Source organism: Mchenga conophoros, linkage group LG17 (genome assembly GCF_057382185.1).
Source record: "Mchenga conophoros isolate Kocher_MC1m ecotype Shallow Benthic linkage group LG17, M_conophoros_male_GT1.1, whole genome shotgun sequence".
NCBI lineage: Eukaryota > Metazoa > Chordata > Actinopteri > Cichliformes > Cichlidae > Mchenga > Mchenga conophoros.
In genome coordinates, this window is record NC_140542.1 from 34,747,686 (window position 1) to 34,762,384 (window position 14,699).

A 14,699-nucleotide genomic window follows, 5' to 3' on the forward strand; every position below is an offset into this window, starting at 1 on the left:
TCTTTTCTTTTCACTAATCCTCACTCTTTGCACATATGAATTCAAACCAATTAACTGGCAGTAAAATACCACTTTTTATTTATTTTTTTTCTTTTGGGAACCACACACAGAACCACAGTGCACCATGAATTTTCTTTACACATAGGCAGCGATATGTAAACTTAATTAAATGACGTCCTGCTACAGTGCTCTGGAAATTATCCACACATTTAAATAACACAGTAATAAATAAAGACTCTGATGGCAATACAGTGTCAGGTTAATGGACTTGCTTTACAGTACAGTGCAGTTATAATAGTGCAAAGATTAAGATGGAGGTTTGATGGTTTCGGACATGTGACAGCTACTCTTAAATGAAAAGGCTGCGAATTAGGAGCTGAATATTTTAAATACATTACTTTTCTTTTTTTGAGTTTATAACTTGGAACCAAAATATTAAATGCTTTGCTGAGTTGCCAAAAAATGGATTCAAAAACTTTGATTTCAGCATCGCACAAATGTCCATCTCCATACTGGTTAACCACACTTTGGCGAAAACGAAAAGTGCACTGCCTTTAGCGGCACTCTCAGTTCCTCCTGGAGTCGTGGGTGGCGACATTTTACCGTTAGCAAACAGAGGCAGTGCATTTTCACATGCTCCAGACAACACTACACTTTTTTAGTGAACAACACGAGTTTCGCTCCTTTCAAGTAGCTCTGTACACCGAAGCAGAGATCAGAATATTTTCATGGTAGCAAATCTAAAACTTCAAGTTCAGACATGATGAATGCGTGGAGCATCGGTCCTTTGGGTGTGACGAGGAGGTAACAGCCTGGGATGCGTTTTTTTTCCCCCCCTCTCCTTCACCACAGATGTGTTTCCCTGATCTCTGCTATCACCTGACTGGCCCTCTGCAACGCCTGTGGACAAATGTGAACAAGTATTGAAGCGACTGTACACTGGAGAAAACTTGAGCACTGCTCAAACGTAGGAACCTGTTACCTGTAGCATGTCAGCGGCTTCCTTACGCCGCTGGGCCATGTCTTCAGACTCGGTCAGCAGGTCGTTGAGGAGGCCAGATTTATACAGCTGGCCAACGAGCTCGCTCTGGAGGCTGTCCTTCACATGGTTGACCAGGAAGTGCATCACTGCCTTTGGCACGCTGCCGCAGAGAGAGAAAGAGGAAACAGACCGAACAGATGGTTGAGAACAAGGCGGCAAGATGGCCCGGCGATGGCGTCGTTTCCCCAGACGGAGGTGGCTCGACTTTGAACCGCCAGGTGGCCATGCCTGTCCGAGGACTGAGCTGTTTAAGCAGGAGCTAAATATGATGGATTTAATCTTCCTGAGCTTTAAAGGGCACTTTCTGCTCCCAAGAGGAAAGGGAGGCATTTTAAAGGACGGTGTTTACATGTCCTGTAGTGTCGGTCGCTGTGCTTTCCAAATTTCCACTGTGTCTACTGAAATTAATGTGTAGAAACAGGCCGCCAATACAGACGTCACATAAAACGTCACAGCAAAACACTTCTTTCTTAAAATTCTCACAGCTGCTCAAGTTTGGTGTGTGCAAAGGCGTATGATTTACATAATTTTCATCCTCATAAACCATTCAGTGACCCCCACCTTGTGCCCTGTGGACGGGGGTGCGTTTACAGCCTGATCCCAGAGATTAGAAATGTTTCATCACAGGATGACAGTAATCACTCAGAACAACTGATTTGTAGCGACCTTTCCCTCCTAGGGACAAAGCATGCACAAAATCAGCAGAACCACCGGATCACCTCAGTATAGTGGGGGAACCGCAATTTCCCATCACCAATGTCTGTATATAATTTCTTTTTTTTTTTTAAAGGCTCATTAGTTTTCTAGAAGTGAATGTATAAATTTTACTCAGACAAGACTTTTTTTAAATCCATTTACTGGACTATTCACAAACAGATTACTGCTCATTTGGCGCACTACTGAGCATTTAAAGAGGCAGAGATATTATATGTGAGAGATTTAGTGAAAATAAGGTACAGTGCCTCTGGTTGCTAATAAAAATGATCCAACAAAGCGGCTCGCTGATGCATTTTAAATTCTGATTTCTGGACAACAATGGCGCTCGAGCAGACAAGGGGAATACTAGAAATGAGGCTTCAGCTGCACACACTGTGTTAGCAGATCTATCTTAGTGTTGGTTTTTGGTCTCTTTATGTAGGATTTGATGGCAATAAACAAAAGAGGAGCAGGTGGGAGGGCCTACCTGTCCTGGATGTTCTTGCGGACGATGAGGAAGTAAGACTTGATGAGGCGCTCGATGACCTCACAGTCCCGCTGCTCGCGTGACGACAGCTTCCTGGCAACAGGCACAGGCTGCAAAAGGGAAGAAAGAAGGGAAGGCTAGTGTTTTAATCCCTCAATAGACTGTCATGTTTAATACGAGCCACGCTGGAAGGCCAGTGTTAAGTTACCACATCTAGTAGGTTGACCGCTCCTTTAAGTGGGCTTCCGGGTCCTGAGCCTGGGGCTTCCTCCCCTTTCTTCAGCATGCCCCTCCAGCTTCCTGTGCCGTCCTGCTCCCCCTGAATCCCTGCAGGTGGGGCCTGGGAAAAAAAAAAAAAAAAAGAATGATAAAAATGCTTTTCCACTATCTAGAACCCTTAATATCATTACAGTATGACATTTGCAGAAAGTGATGGTTAAAGTAGGACTCATATGCACTGCTAACACAAAACAGGCATGTTAAAAAAAAAGAGACCGGATTAATCAAATTAAAGTTTGTCTTTGTGCTGTTAATGAACAAGTTAGAGAGAAAACATGACAAAAGCCATGCCAAATGTTAACTTCAGACATCAATGGCAACACTATCAAAGCAGGTTAGCATGCTTATTAAGATTAAAAACAAAGCACACCTAAGGGGGATGCTTGGAAAAAGTGAAGCAATTTCAACACTGCTACAATTAAGATGAAGGGGGAACCCAGCCACGTCACAAACTAAGTAAGAGGAAAAGTCAAGGGGTCACCAAAGTCAGCACGCTTTATTCCCTGAGGAACATGAACTGTTAGCATAGCTTACAGAAAAAGAAAAAGAAAAGAAAGGAGGATTAATTAGATGGTACGCAGAGGTAGGATTATTCTCTACCTCAAAATGTCTGGAATCTAAAAACAAAAGACTGCACATACAGTATTAAGAGGTTAGAAAGGGAAAGAGAAAGAAATCTTTTTTTTTTCTGTTAGACAAACTTTGGGTTCAACAGACTTCAGGGAACACAATAGTTGTCAGTGCAAGTCCACACAGGCTGAGGGAAAGCAAAATAAGAGCACGCCATTAGCAGACAAAGATCAGAGTGCATGCCAGCAGACCATGCCCATCATCCATCCATCGCTACCAGCAGCCCCGCAGCCAGCCAGGCACAGAGCCAGCAGGCTGCATGTGTGCCCACCTTGGCACCGTCCATCTCTGCTCCAGACGCAGGGGGCTCGCCAGACACCGCAGTTGGGCCGGCCGGGCCTTTGCCAACAGACTAGCATGAATACGAGAGCAGGAATGGGGGAGAGGAAGGAAAAAGAAAGCACTGAGAAGAAATGTGGAAAGACAGAAGAAAAGGAGGCTGGCTGTCGTAAGCTGAGGCAAGAGGAGAGAAGAGATGTGGGATAAAATTCCTTGATGGAAACTATCCGAAGCATTTGCTTCACGGATCATCATTCAGCAGTGCTCCGAGTGATTAACGCCACACAAGTCTCCTTTATACTGGGACTCTGCAGCCTGCGACCAAATGTTACAACACATGAGCTACGGTTATATTTGACAACACAGTCGCTCTCTTTTACCTTATCCCTGGGAACTGCAGCGGGCATCTCCCTCATCCTGTTTCTCCTTTGCTCCTAGAAACATACAAAAACACACGTCTGAACAGTTGATGGTTTTTGACACTTCTTAGACAGAAAAAAAAAATATGGAAAATAATTTACTGGCAAGAAGATTAGAGAAAAAAAAAAAAAAGGGGGTTCGGTCTTAAACCAACCACTTTGCTCATTTCAAACACATTTCATCATGTAGCACTGTTAGTTATTCTGTTTATAATATAAATAATTTAATAGACATGAAGGAAAAACTCAAATGACTAAATTAGAAAAACATATTTACCAAAGTTCACAAAGAGTCATATTGAAAACACAAGTGACCAGTATTCAAAACCCTGTGCATGAAATTATTTGGGTAATAAGTGAGTTTTGAACAGAGCTGGATCACCCGATCCTGCTCTATATCACTTGAACTAAAATGCAATTAAATATCACCAACAGGGGTTCAGTGTAATCAGTTGCTTCTTAATTTCCAAATACTGCCTCCATCATTTTGCTTCCATGCACTTTATTTTCTATATCTAATGTGTTTATTGTTTCCACGTGAGTACGAACCTCTATGTTGTTATTCATGACCCCACATGCGTCTGCAAAGTCCGGGTGTTTGGTGTTGATATAGGCCAGCTCGATTGCAACCAAGTTGTGAACCTGCGGCGAGAATAAAACAGCTTAAAGTGGTTGTACTTGCTGCTAAAACCCAGCCGCAGGAGATAAATGCACACGTGCAAAGAGAAGTGAAGGCGCCGGTACCATCTCGTTGGTGATGGGCAGTCTCTTTCTCAGGAGGGAGGTGACCACTTCTACGATGGCCTCGTGCAGCTTAGGGAATCTCTGCAGCTCCTGCGGGGTGAAGCGGCACGAACGTTAATGATTGCACGCGAGCAAAGGCGAGCTGAGTGCACGCCGGGCCTGTTAGCTACCTGTGTGCTGTAGTTGCTGCAGTGCTGGATGATCCTCTGCATCTCCTCGTGGACCAGCTCCACGCAGCGCAGACTGGGTTCCTCCAGGCGTTTCACCTGCTTCTTTACCAGCAGCTCGAAGGAAACCTCTGGCACGAACAGGGAAGGTCGAGGGCCCTATTGCGGGGAGGCAGGGGAGGAAGTGCTGAACAGATAAGTTGTATGACAGATAAAGTGTTTTTCATCATGTTTTACAACAGACTACTGAACGCAGGTGTGAGAGGACAAGCTGCAGTGATGCTAATGACATCATGCGACAGCTGACGACTCACTGTGGCGTTCCTTATGGCCGTTAGGATATCTATGGTGCTCAGTCCCCCCAGAGGATCCACAGACTCCAGCGTCCTACCGAAGGTCTCGTGGAATATGTAACAAATTCTGGCTCCACCGCACCTGAAAAATAGCAGCGGGGGGATATTAGCTGTGATGTGAACCCCATGGCCTCCGCTCCTGTCAGCTCTTCCCTCGCAGAGGCTGTGCGTGCCTCAACTTACAATTTGGATCATATTAAATGATGAAACCAATGCAGCTGTTTTGCTCATTTCTCCCTGCACCGGATCAACAGCGTCACCATGTGGCAGGTCGGAGGAGTGGCACAGAGACTACTACTCACAGCTCTGCCGTCTCGATGTATTTGGCCGTGCCCTCGATGGTGTTGCAGTACTCTGTGGCAAACTTGGTGATGAGCTGGAGCAAGGTGGCACTTTGGTCCTCCACAGGTTCCCCGTAGCTGCTGAGCAGGGACTGGTACTGTGCTGCCAGGACGTTGATCCGTGTCTTCAGCTCAGGGAGACAGTCTCGAATGTGATGCATCAGTAGCCTGATATTACAACAGCAAAGGGCAGAGCATTACCTTTTCTAGGACGGACAATAGCAACATGCGCTGATGCCTGTAATTAATGCCAGGGCTGCTCCATATCTATGCAGACAGCATCTTCACAGAGGAAGCACTACTTGGGCATTTTCTAGTATATATGACAATGATCACATTCTGCAAACAAACGCAAACTAATCGCTGGTGTTAACAAACAAAAAGCCTCATCTAGCCTAAGTAACACAAAGTAAACAACACTATATACTCTTAAACGCTGCCCTTCAAACCACCATTTTTTTGTCTCTACACATTATGACCAAACATCACCCTGGTTCTGATGCCATTAATTGAGGATTCAAGTCAATGGTCTAACTCCAGAGTACATCAGTAGTGAATCTACAGATGCCGCCTCATATCCAGGGACATACTCAGAGGGAGAGACACGAGGAGGCTCTCACCCTCTATAAATCTGAAAATCACATTTCAATACACAGGTAAATAAAAACAACCTCCATCTGCAATATTAAAGTGATATACACATTAATACATCACTATTATCCAGTAATATAACCTAAATGATTCTGACAAGGCTCTGTCTGCATATTAGTAGTTTAATTTTAGGTCTGCAAGGCATCTTATGTAACACTAAGAACTGTGTGTTTGCCATTTTGGGTCTGACGCTGTGGAACACTCTCCCCCTGGAGCCTGGGAGTCTTCTGGGTGTTTTAAGTATCACCTGAAGCCCTGGAACTTTTGTGCTGGAGGTACACATTTTTAATTTGCAATGACTTTAACTGTCTTTGCATTTTAATCTGTGTTTCCTTTTGTAATTTGGTCTTTACTTCTTTCTACATTCATGTGAAGTAACATGTGTAATATATAAGCAGCCCACTGCTTCTGTCAGTCTATGTAATAAAGCTACTTTTAAATTACCCCAAGCATCATTTACACTTCTTGTTTTTATTTTTAGAACTAATTTTCATATGGCCACATACAGGACAGCATAAACACAGGCCCGAGAACAGAATCATCTCCAATAGGCCAATATCAGCCAACAGATACATCATCTGGGCTCTACTTCACCAACTAGCTTTTGAATGGTGCTCGATAAAGAAAATGCAACTTTCTATCATCGTCTCAGTGTGATTTAGACATTAAAGTCTAAATCATCAGGGTGCCGTTACTTTTACCTGTTTAGGGTTCTGGCCAGGTACTTGGTTCCATTTCTGTTGGCAAGTGATGGATATTTCTTCTGCAGGAAAGCGTGTTCATCACGAATTGCATCAGCCACAGACTTTTTATTGTTGATGTCCAGCTGGCTCCTAAAAGTTCAAACGTACCAAAAAAAGAAAAAGGAAAAAACAAAACAAAACAGACATTTACGAGAAAAGGTCTGTTTTACGGTACTTTCTCGTATTTTTCCCAGAAGTCTAATGGTGATTGATGTGCACAAAGACTGAAACGTTTTTATTAAATCTTCCCCCTCGATGGCACGACAGTGATAAAGGAAAACAAACAATAGATCCTGACATTAGCCTTTACTAGGAGCATTAAAAATTGATGTGGCACTCCTCTCTCGACATCTCCACTGAGCTATTCATCTCTGATATGAAATCATACTCATTATGAGTAGCGGTTTGTGTGATGTTTGTGAGACCTGTTGACTACTCCGATTATGCCGAGTTTGACAGGGATCACTCTGCCCAGCAGTACATCCATAGCGTCGGTACCAGCGTCCATCAGGTCCAGCTTGGTCACCACAGCCAATGTCCTCCTGCCTGATGAATTACAGTCATTCGCAAAGGGCACCATAACCCACTGCCACTAGATTACACCTTTAAAATACTCCTTATTTTACTAGTTTTAGAACATGGCTCCCATTTGGTTTTTCTTACCATCTGGGTCGACTTCCCGGGCCACCTTGAGGGCCTCCGAGGTAGCCATGTCTGTGTTAGCCGCCGTGACAGCCAGGATAATGCAGTTGGGGTTAGAGATGTGCTTCAGGATTAAATCTCTTATCTGAATCTCGATGTCCTTAGGCTGATCACCCACAGGCACCTGAAAGGAGCAATTCCAATTACAAGCAAAGACACAGCACCCGTTGTTTTGAGTCAGACAACAAAGTAGGAACTTTGTCAAATTAACACGTCCAACCAGAGGGGACCAACTAATGAGGCTAGAATCAAAGCCTGGATACCCTGAGGCTTTCATAGCACACGGTTGAAAAACATTAATTCCCAGCCATCTACAAATATGAAATACACAAAAGCATTGACCAGATGGAGAAATGAACATTGCTGACCAGGCTTATAAGGTAAAGCTTTTTTTAAGGCATTTTAGTGCTCTTTAATGAATAAAACTTTTAAGAAAGGAGGTGTTGTACAATTAATTTCCCTTGGGGTGCACGATGATCAAAGACTTGTCTTGGGGAGCTGGAGCAAATGTTACCTTAGTGATTCCTGGCAGATCAACCAGTGTGAGGTTAACGACATGAGGAGAGAAAATCTTCAGATGAATGGGTTCATCGCTGATTCCCTGCAGAGGGACAAGAAAAGAGGAAAGTGGAGAGTGGATTTAATAGCTTAGTAACTTAGAACTGGGGGGGTCACTGACCCTCTAGAGTCACTGACCTAAACCAGAGTTACACTTTCACTTGCCGTTTTCAAAGCATTTAGTTTAAAAGTTGTGCTGCAGCTGGATTATTTTAATTCTCTGTTTTTATTACTGTATGTACGGCCTGCTAACTATCTTTGCATCAACGCCAGCAAGACAAAGGAGCTGGAGATTGACTTCAGCAAGAAGCCACCAGTGAACATCCAGGGTTTGGACATTGAAACGGTGGAGGAGTACAAATACCTGGAAGTTCACCTCAATAACAAACTGGACTGGTCCACGAACACAAATGACGACTTAGACCCTTATTGTAGGGTCTAAGTCGTCTCCACCTGCTACGGTGGCTGAGATCCTTCGGGTGAACAGGACACTCCTAAGGATGTTTTACGACACTGTGGTAGCGTCTGCTATCTTTTATCCTGTGGTCTGCTGGAGTGATGGAATGGCAGAGAGGGACAGGGGGAAACTCAACAAACTGATCAGGAGGGCCAGCTCTGTCCTGGACTGTCCGCTGGAGTCCATCGAGCAGGTTGGGGAGTAGAGGATCTTGTCTAAGCTATAATCCATCATGGACAACACCTCCCACCCCCTGCATGAGACCGTACGAGCACTGAGCAGCTCGTTCAACAGTAGACTTTTTACACCCACAGTGTAGGAAGGAGCGCTACCGCAGGTCATTCTTACCAGCAGCTGTCAGACTCTATAACACAGTTTAACATCCTTTTGGTTATCTTGTACAGTACATTTTATTCATATCTCCGTACAATTTTTTTATATACATTGTTACCTGTATATACAAACTTCAGTTGCTTATGTATATAGGATCACTTTGTGTCTTCCTTTTATATTTCCCGCTGCTATAAGAGCTGTGTAACACCCAAATTTCTCATCTGTGGGATAACAAAGGTTTATTCTATTCTGTTCTATTCTAACTCCTAGTTTGACTGTAGGTGGCCCACAGTTTAAAGTTGGGTTTCTGACAAGCAAAATAAGGAAGAAATATCCTATAATGATTTTATCCTCAATGACCCCACGGGCTTTAGAAAATGTTCAACCCTCATCTCACCTTATTATTCCCAGATATTCGCTCGGTTTCATTCTCAATTTCTTGCCTGATTTCATCAAAATCGGTGTAGATCTGTAAAGAAAAACCACAACAACAATATCACAACAAGTATGGCTCAGCAGACTGAATTCTTTTTAGTATCACAATAACACATACCTTATTTTTAGTGTGTAGAAATTTGCCCCACTCTTCAGTGTCTCTGCCTGTGAACCAGAATAAAAACATTCTTAAAGCAGGTCGACACAGGTGCTGGCTATTAAAGAAGCTACTCTGCGCGGGAGCCTGAGCGTGATGGCGGTTAATGCGAGGACTGATGCCTGGTGACATTTACTGGTGTGGTGAATAAAAGCAGCTGGAATCACAGGTAGTGCTTTTGAGGAGGAGGAGGGGGTAGAGCTAAGAAGGTGATGTAGGTTACTAAACATTAAGACACCTGTACAATGCACCTCCTTGAAGTACAGTGCTTTTCACACCATGACATCTGCAAGTTGTTTGAAAGACAGTGATAGAGACAGGATTTTAAAACTGGGGCAGGGAATCTTTCACACAGGATACTAAAGATTACAAGGATGTGTTTGCGTTCCCCCGTGTGTGTGTGTGTGTGTGTGTGTGTGTGTGTGTGTGTGTGTGTGTGTGTGTGTGTTGTATTAAAAAAAAGAAAAGAAGTTTAAAGACCAAAAAGGGTTATTACAGTTCATAGTACATACCACCTTCATCATGTTTCCTTGTGTCTCCAGGATCCACGTGGACTAGCTGGAGGATTAGAGGTCTCCTGGTTACAATGCCAGTCCCACGGGGCAGCAAGTCCCTGCCCACCAGGCTCTCCAACACAGAGCTCTTTCCACTACTCTGCAGGCAGAAGTGCATCAAAAAAAAGATATGAGTTAAAGCACCAGAGAGTTGGCTTGTTATAGTTCAGTTTTATTGTTTAAAGGGGACCTATTATGCCCTTTTCCAACCCCATTTTTAAATTCTTGGTAGCTTTACATCATTCACAATTTATCCTTATTTAGCCTATACAGGGCCTTAATGTAGCTCTTCAGTTCATCTACTGTCTGAAACAAGCAGTTTTAGCTCCCCTCTCTTTAAGGCCAATCTCCTGACTGGCTGCACCTTGCAAACAAAAGATTTGAATATCAGGTCAGTGAGGCAGCAGGAAATGGAGCATTTAACCAGGAAATTTGGTTCATCCAGTCTACCTGTACATACAACCTTGTTATTTGGAACTTCCTCTTTTAGCACAAGCTTGTATGTAGTAGCAGCTTATAATCGGTAAGAATGTTTACTTTTAGTTCATTCTTTGATAGCTTAGGTGTCTTTTTTTAGTTATTTGTGATGGGTAAGATTTACGAATTTCAAACACATATGGAACCAGGGGTTTAAAATATTTTTTTAGCAAACTACCTCTACCTCTTCCTCGGGCTATGTCCTAGTTTTAGTCTACAGAAGCTAGATGAGGATGTGGAGATAATTAATGGTGATCAAAATAGACTTAATTGCTCTCGTTAGGTCAGACTCTGCGTATCTGTTTATTAGCTGTCAAAAAGAAGAAGTGACAATTTAGCAGAACTCCCAGACACGGCCTTTGCGTCATTTTGATATGCGAATCGGTATCACGGTGCAGTAAATGCTACTCTCTTAGTCCTCCTACATACATGTATATCATTAAAACAAGGTTATCTGGCTAGCATGACAGCCTGCTGAGCAAAATGCACCCAGTCAGCCTTTTACCTGAGTCCCCACTACTGCAATCTGCGGCAGCTGGATAATATCCGCCCCTACTGTGTTGAACACATCCTGGAGCTTGTTTATGACGGGTATAAGAGCCTCCATGCTCGTGAATGCTGAATTAACCTAATAAACCCGTATTTCTTCCGTGATGGAGCCAAAGTCATTCAATGTCCCTCCGACACCACCATTGCAACAACACCCACCAGACGGCTGAGAGATTTTGTGGGGTGCTGGGAGTTGTAGTTCTCCAATGTTCGAAAACGTATGGCTCAGGATAAGGAAAAGACTACATCATATAGACGCTGAAAATGACGCCACAATTAGTTGTCTTGCGCATGCGTAGACGTTTTGTTGATAAAAAGCTAGCTTCATTCGCCAAGAAACTCGGCTACTTCCCTCCTTCTAACTTTGACCTGCCTGCATGCTTTTGTACCATTGAGTTAGTTTGCTTACCTCTAGTGTCTTCAGTATTTCATCATGCTGCAGTTCCTGGTAAGTTTTATATTTGTATTATTTTCCTTAAAAGTTGACGTCTGTTGCGAAGCTAGCCGAGTTAAAAATGTTAGCATTATGCTAACCGTGCAGCTAGTGCTGCTAGTTTGGATTGAAATTGAAACTGAGTTTCATGATTAGGAATAAATGTCACTGTCAACCACCACAAAGAATCTATCCATCTATCCATCCATCCCATGGTAGTTGTCAGTGCAAGTCAAATCCACTTTATTAATTTATCATCAAGAAGTGTAAACTTTGAAGTTTGCCAGATTTCTGCTCTAGAGCATTCACAATGCCACAATCATCCAGCAAAATCACCCAAGGTCAGACCGTGCAGTGCTTAGAGAAACTGGAATTACTCAGGGGAGGGCTGATGATCTGGGCTTGTTTTGCAGCCACAGTACCTGGAAGCGTGAAGTCATTGAGTACGTGAACTCCTCTCTAAAGTAGTCTATAGTGAAGGGTGAGGCCATCGTTCCGACATCTCATCCTCGGCCAAAATTGTGTTATTTAACAAGGCAATGATCCCGATTACAGTAGCGAATCTACAACAGAATTACTCAATGTGATGAAATGGCCCAGTTAAAGTCTAGCCTGATTAAAATGCGGTGATGGTACCTTAAGAGAGCTGTGAACAAACGATTGTCAGCAAACCTCAATAAAGTGAAGCAACGCTGTGACGAGGAGTGGGCTAAAATTCCTCTACAACGATGTGACAGACTGATAAAGTAATACAGAATACAAGGCTATTGAATGGGGTGTGCTTAGTTTTTCACAGAACGTTGTGGAATCCTGTGAAATTGTTGTTGTTGTTGTTTTCACACTAGTTTAAAGGGTTTTAATGAACTTTGTTTTTCTTCCAGGCTGGCTTCACCTTGGGAAATGTTGTGGGGATGTATCTCGCTCAGAACTATGAAGTAAGTGTGTTTTGTGACTTGCAAACCTTTTTTTTTTTTCCTTCCAATGATTTAGTGAAAATGTCACTTTAACCCATGGGCTCCACTAACCCCAAACCAAAACGTATCTGGTGTGAATAGATGCTGGCTGGAGCCTTTTATTCCTTCAGTGACTGATGTGTGAAACTGCAGTTTTGTAAGGTCGTTGCCTTTATCTATGTATAGAAACGCATCCTGACTGAGCTATTAAAACACAAACACGGTATATGTGCACATTTCAAGTTTTTGCATTCTTTGTGTTTCTTGAATGTCTTTTTTGAACAACCAGAACATCTCAGTTGGATTATGATCTGGACTCTGGTTGGTTTACTTGTGGGATTTGGGTTATTGTCTCTACACTTTTTTTTTTTTCTTTTTTTTTTCTGAATTTTCTTGATACAATTTTAAATTTATTGTTCCCTAAAAGCAGCTTTAAACCATGTTGTTCCCTTCAGTGTGTTGGTGTGCAGTGCAAGTTGTGCAATATTTCAAAGATTTCCATCATTACCATTCCTTGTTGTAAATGGTCCGTATTTAATTGTCTGTAACCAGACTTTGAATGTCTTTATTTACATCTACAATCTGTCAAGTTCAATTTCTATAGTACATTTTAAACGACCTCAATTGATCAAAATGACCAAGGTGCTGTAAAAGTTATGACTTGAGATGATCGTAACACATTTTCTGAGTAATCTTTGTTGTTCCAAAGGGTTCAAATATTTTCTTGTAACTGCATGTTCAGTGCCACTTTCTGCAGTCCTGGCTGTATCTATTATTTCCCACCTTTGTAAGATGGCTACAATAGATATTTAAGTTTGAAGCTTACAGCAAAAATCTGAATTTTTTTTTTTTTATGAAAAATGTACTTTAGATCAGTTAATTTACACTACATTAGTTTTAGTTTGGTGCCTCTAACAAACCACAACCTATACATTTCTCAGACTTTATTACTGGTAGTTGTAATTTGTATCTTTCTCCTCTAGGTGCCCAACATAGCCAAGAAAATCGAAGCTTTTAAGAAAGATGTGGAAGCCAAGAAGAAGCCCCCAGAGTGAGCAAAGTGGGACCGTGTTGCAAGCAAGAATGGACATCCTCTGCAGAGAAACTATTTATTTTAAAGGCTTATTTTGATGTCATGGTTGTACACTTGATAAGAGTTGACCATGTTACATGTATATGAAAATATAAGCCGTGCCTGGAACAGTGTTCTTCCTTTAGTTTTAGAAGCATACTCTTTGTAAACTGTTTTCTAAGGTAAATAGTGCAAAGACTGGATTTAAAGAATATTACAAAAAAACTAATGGGATCATTTTAATTCCAGTTTCATGGTACTGCTGGTTGACCATTTTTGTTATGCACTCAAGCTATTCAATATGTCCACAGATTTTAGAGTTAAAGTTAATAAAGATTTTCCTTCACACACCTCACAATAACTGCCAAAGTTTTTATTGTTGTTGTACAAACATTCTGAACCATACAATAAAGTTGAATATAGTGAAGTCTCATGCAGTAAGTTTTACTAGAATTAATTATTTACTGCCTCAAACTGTCATCTCAAATCCATCCAGTAGATGTCACCATTGGAAGGCAGTTAAAATTCTCTTTGGCAAAATTTATGATTCAGTTTTTCTTTCGTTTTGTCCCCTTCTTTTTCTTCTTTGAATTTGGCCACCCAAATCCTCTGAACTCCAGGCAGTCTGCTGCATTGTGAGCAATGTAGTAGATATTCTCCATGGCTGCTGGGCTGAGGATGTCCACCTCGGTTGTGGTGACTTTGGCACTACATGAGGACCTCTTTTTAGGTGTCTTTGGGCTCATAGTCTTCTTGGCTGACTTGGAACTGTGGGATCTTGATTTCCTGGTGGGCTTTGGAGAAAATACGTGGTTTAATCACTCATCTATAAATATATAAATGTCTTTTTTTTTTTTACTTTTTACTTTACCATAGCGAATGTCAATCTTGCTTCAGTAAGTGATCAGATTTTCATCTGTAAAACAAGAAATCAGGTTTTTCTCTGCCAAAAAAGATTTAAAGTTTTTAGGACAAAGTGCCTAAAATGATAATAAAATACAATCATTTCACACCAGCTCTCGCCGTGGCACTCGAATGGCTTCAGCGGTGACAGTGATACCCCATCTGTTTACATCCTGTTGTCGTAGAAACAGACTGGACTTGCTCATGTATGAAGGGGGTTGGCCTTCCACCGGAGCTTAAATTCTTTTGCTGTATCTGAGACACAGCTGGGCATCAAACAGCACA

General features: G+C 42.2%; 3 protein-coding genes across 5 annotated transcripts; 1 reads left to right on the forward strand and 2 right to left on the reverse strand.

Moving 5' to 3' along the window:
- Nucleotides 1-55: 55 nt before the first annotated feature.
- LOC146555803 (dynamin-1-like protein) lies at nucleotides 56-11,269 on the reverse strand. 3 transcript variants are annotated; one of them, XM_085251460.1, is made up of 19 exons: nucleotides 11,010-11,269; nucleotides 9,989-10,127; nucleotides 9,435-9,481; nucleotides 9,279-9,350; nucleotides 8,048-8,134; nucleotides 7,495-7,657; nucleotides 7,257-7,377; nucleotides 6,790-6,921; nucleotides 5,399-5,605; nucleotides 5,058-5,178; nucleotides 4,747-4,902; nucleotides 4,577-4,666; nucleotides 4,382-4,474; nucleotides 3,794-3,847; nucleotides 3,406-3,486; nucleotides 2,434-2,565; nucleotides 2,226-2,335; nucleotides 983-1,142; nucleotides 56-900 (listed from the first exon to the last, which is right to left on the reverse strand). In XM_085251460.1, the coding sequence occupies exons 1-19, from the start codon at nucleotides 11,109-11,111 to the stop codon at nucleotides 844-846; spliced, it is 2,124 nt and encodes a 707-aa protein (XP_085107586.1). In that variant the 5' UTR covers nucleotides 11,112-11,269; the 3' UTR covers nucleotides 56-843. The 3 variants fall into 3 exon arrangements, with proteins under 3 accessions (XP_085107586.1, XP_085107584.1, XP_085107587.1); XM_085251458.1 differs by having other exon boundaries at nucleotides 9,986-10,127; XM_085251461.1 differs by lacking the exon at nucleotides 3,406-3,486 and having other exon boundaries at nucleotides 9,986-10,127.
- A 74-nt stretch (nucleotides 11,270-11,343) lies between these two features.
- On the forward strand, nucleotides 11,344-13,872 carry stmp1 (short transmembrane mitochondrial protein 1). Its single transcript, XM_085251466.1, has 3 exons — nucleotides 11,344-11,501; nucleotides 12,368-12,421; nucleotides 13,423-13,872. The coding sequence occupies exons 1-3, from the start codon at nucleotides 11,487-11,489 to the stop codon at nucleotides 13,492-13,494; spliced, it is 141 nt and encodes a 46-aa protein (XP_085107592.1). The 5' UTR covers nucleotides 11,344-11,486; the 3' UTR covers nucleotides 13,495-13,872.
- Nucleotides 13,873-13,944: 72 nt separating this feature from the next.
- smkr1 (small lysine rich protein 1) lies at nucleotides 13,945-14,644 on the reverse strand. The gene is made up of 2 exons (XM_085251467.1): nucleotides 14,525-14,644; nucleotides 13,945-14,305 (listed from the first exon to the last, which is right to left on the reverse strand). Exons 1-2 carry the CDS (start codon nucleotides 14,618-14,620, stop codon nucleotides 14,060-14,062), a joined length of 342 nt encoding a protein of 113 aa, XP_085107593.1. The 5' UTR covers nucleotides 14,621-14,644; the 3' UTR covers nucleotides 13,945-14,059.
- Between the last annotated feature and the right edge of the window lie 55 nt (nucleotides 14,645-14,699).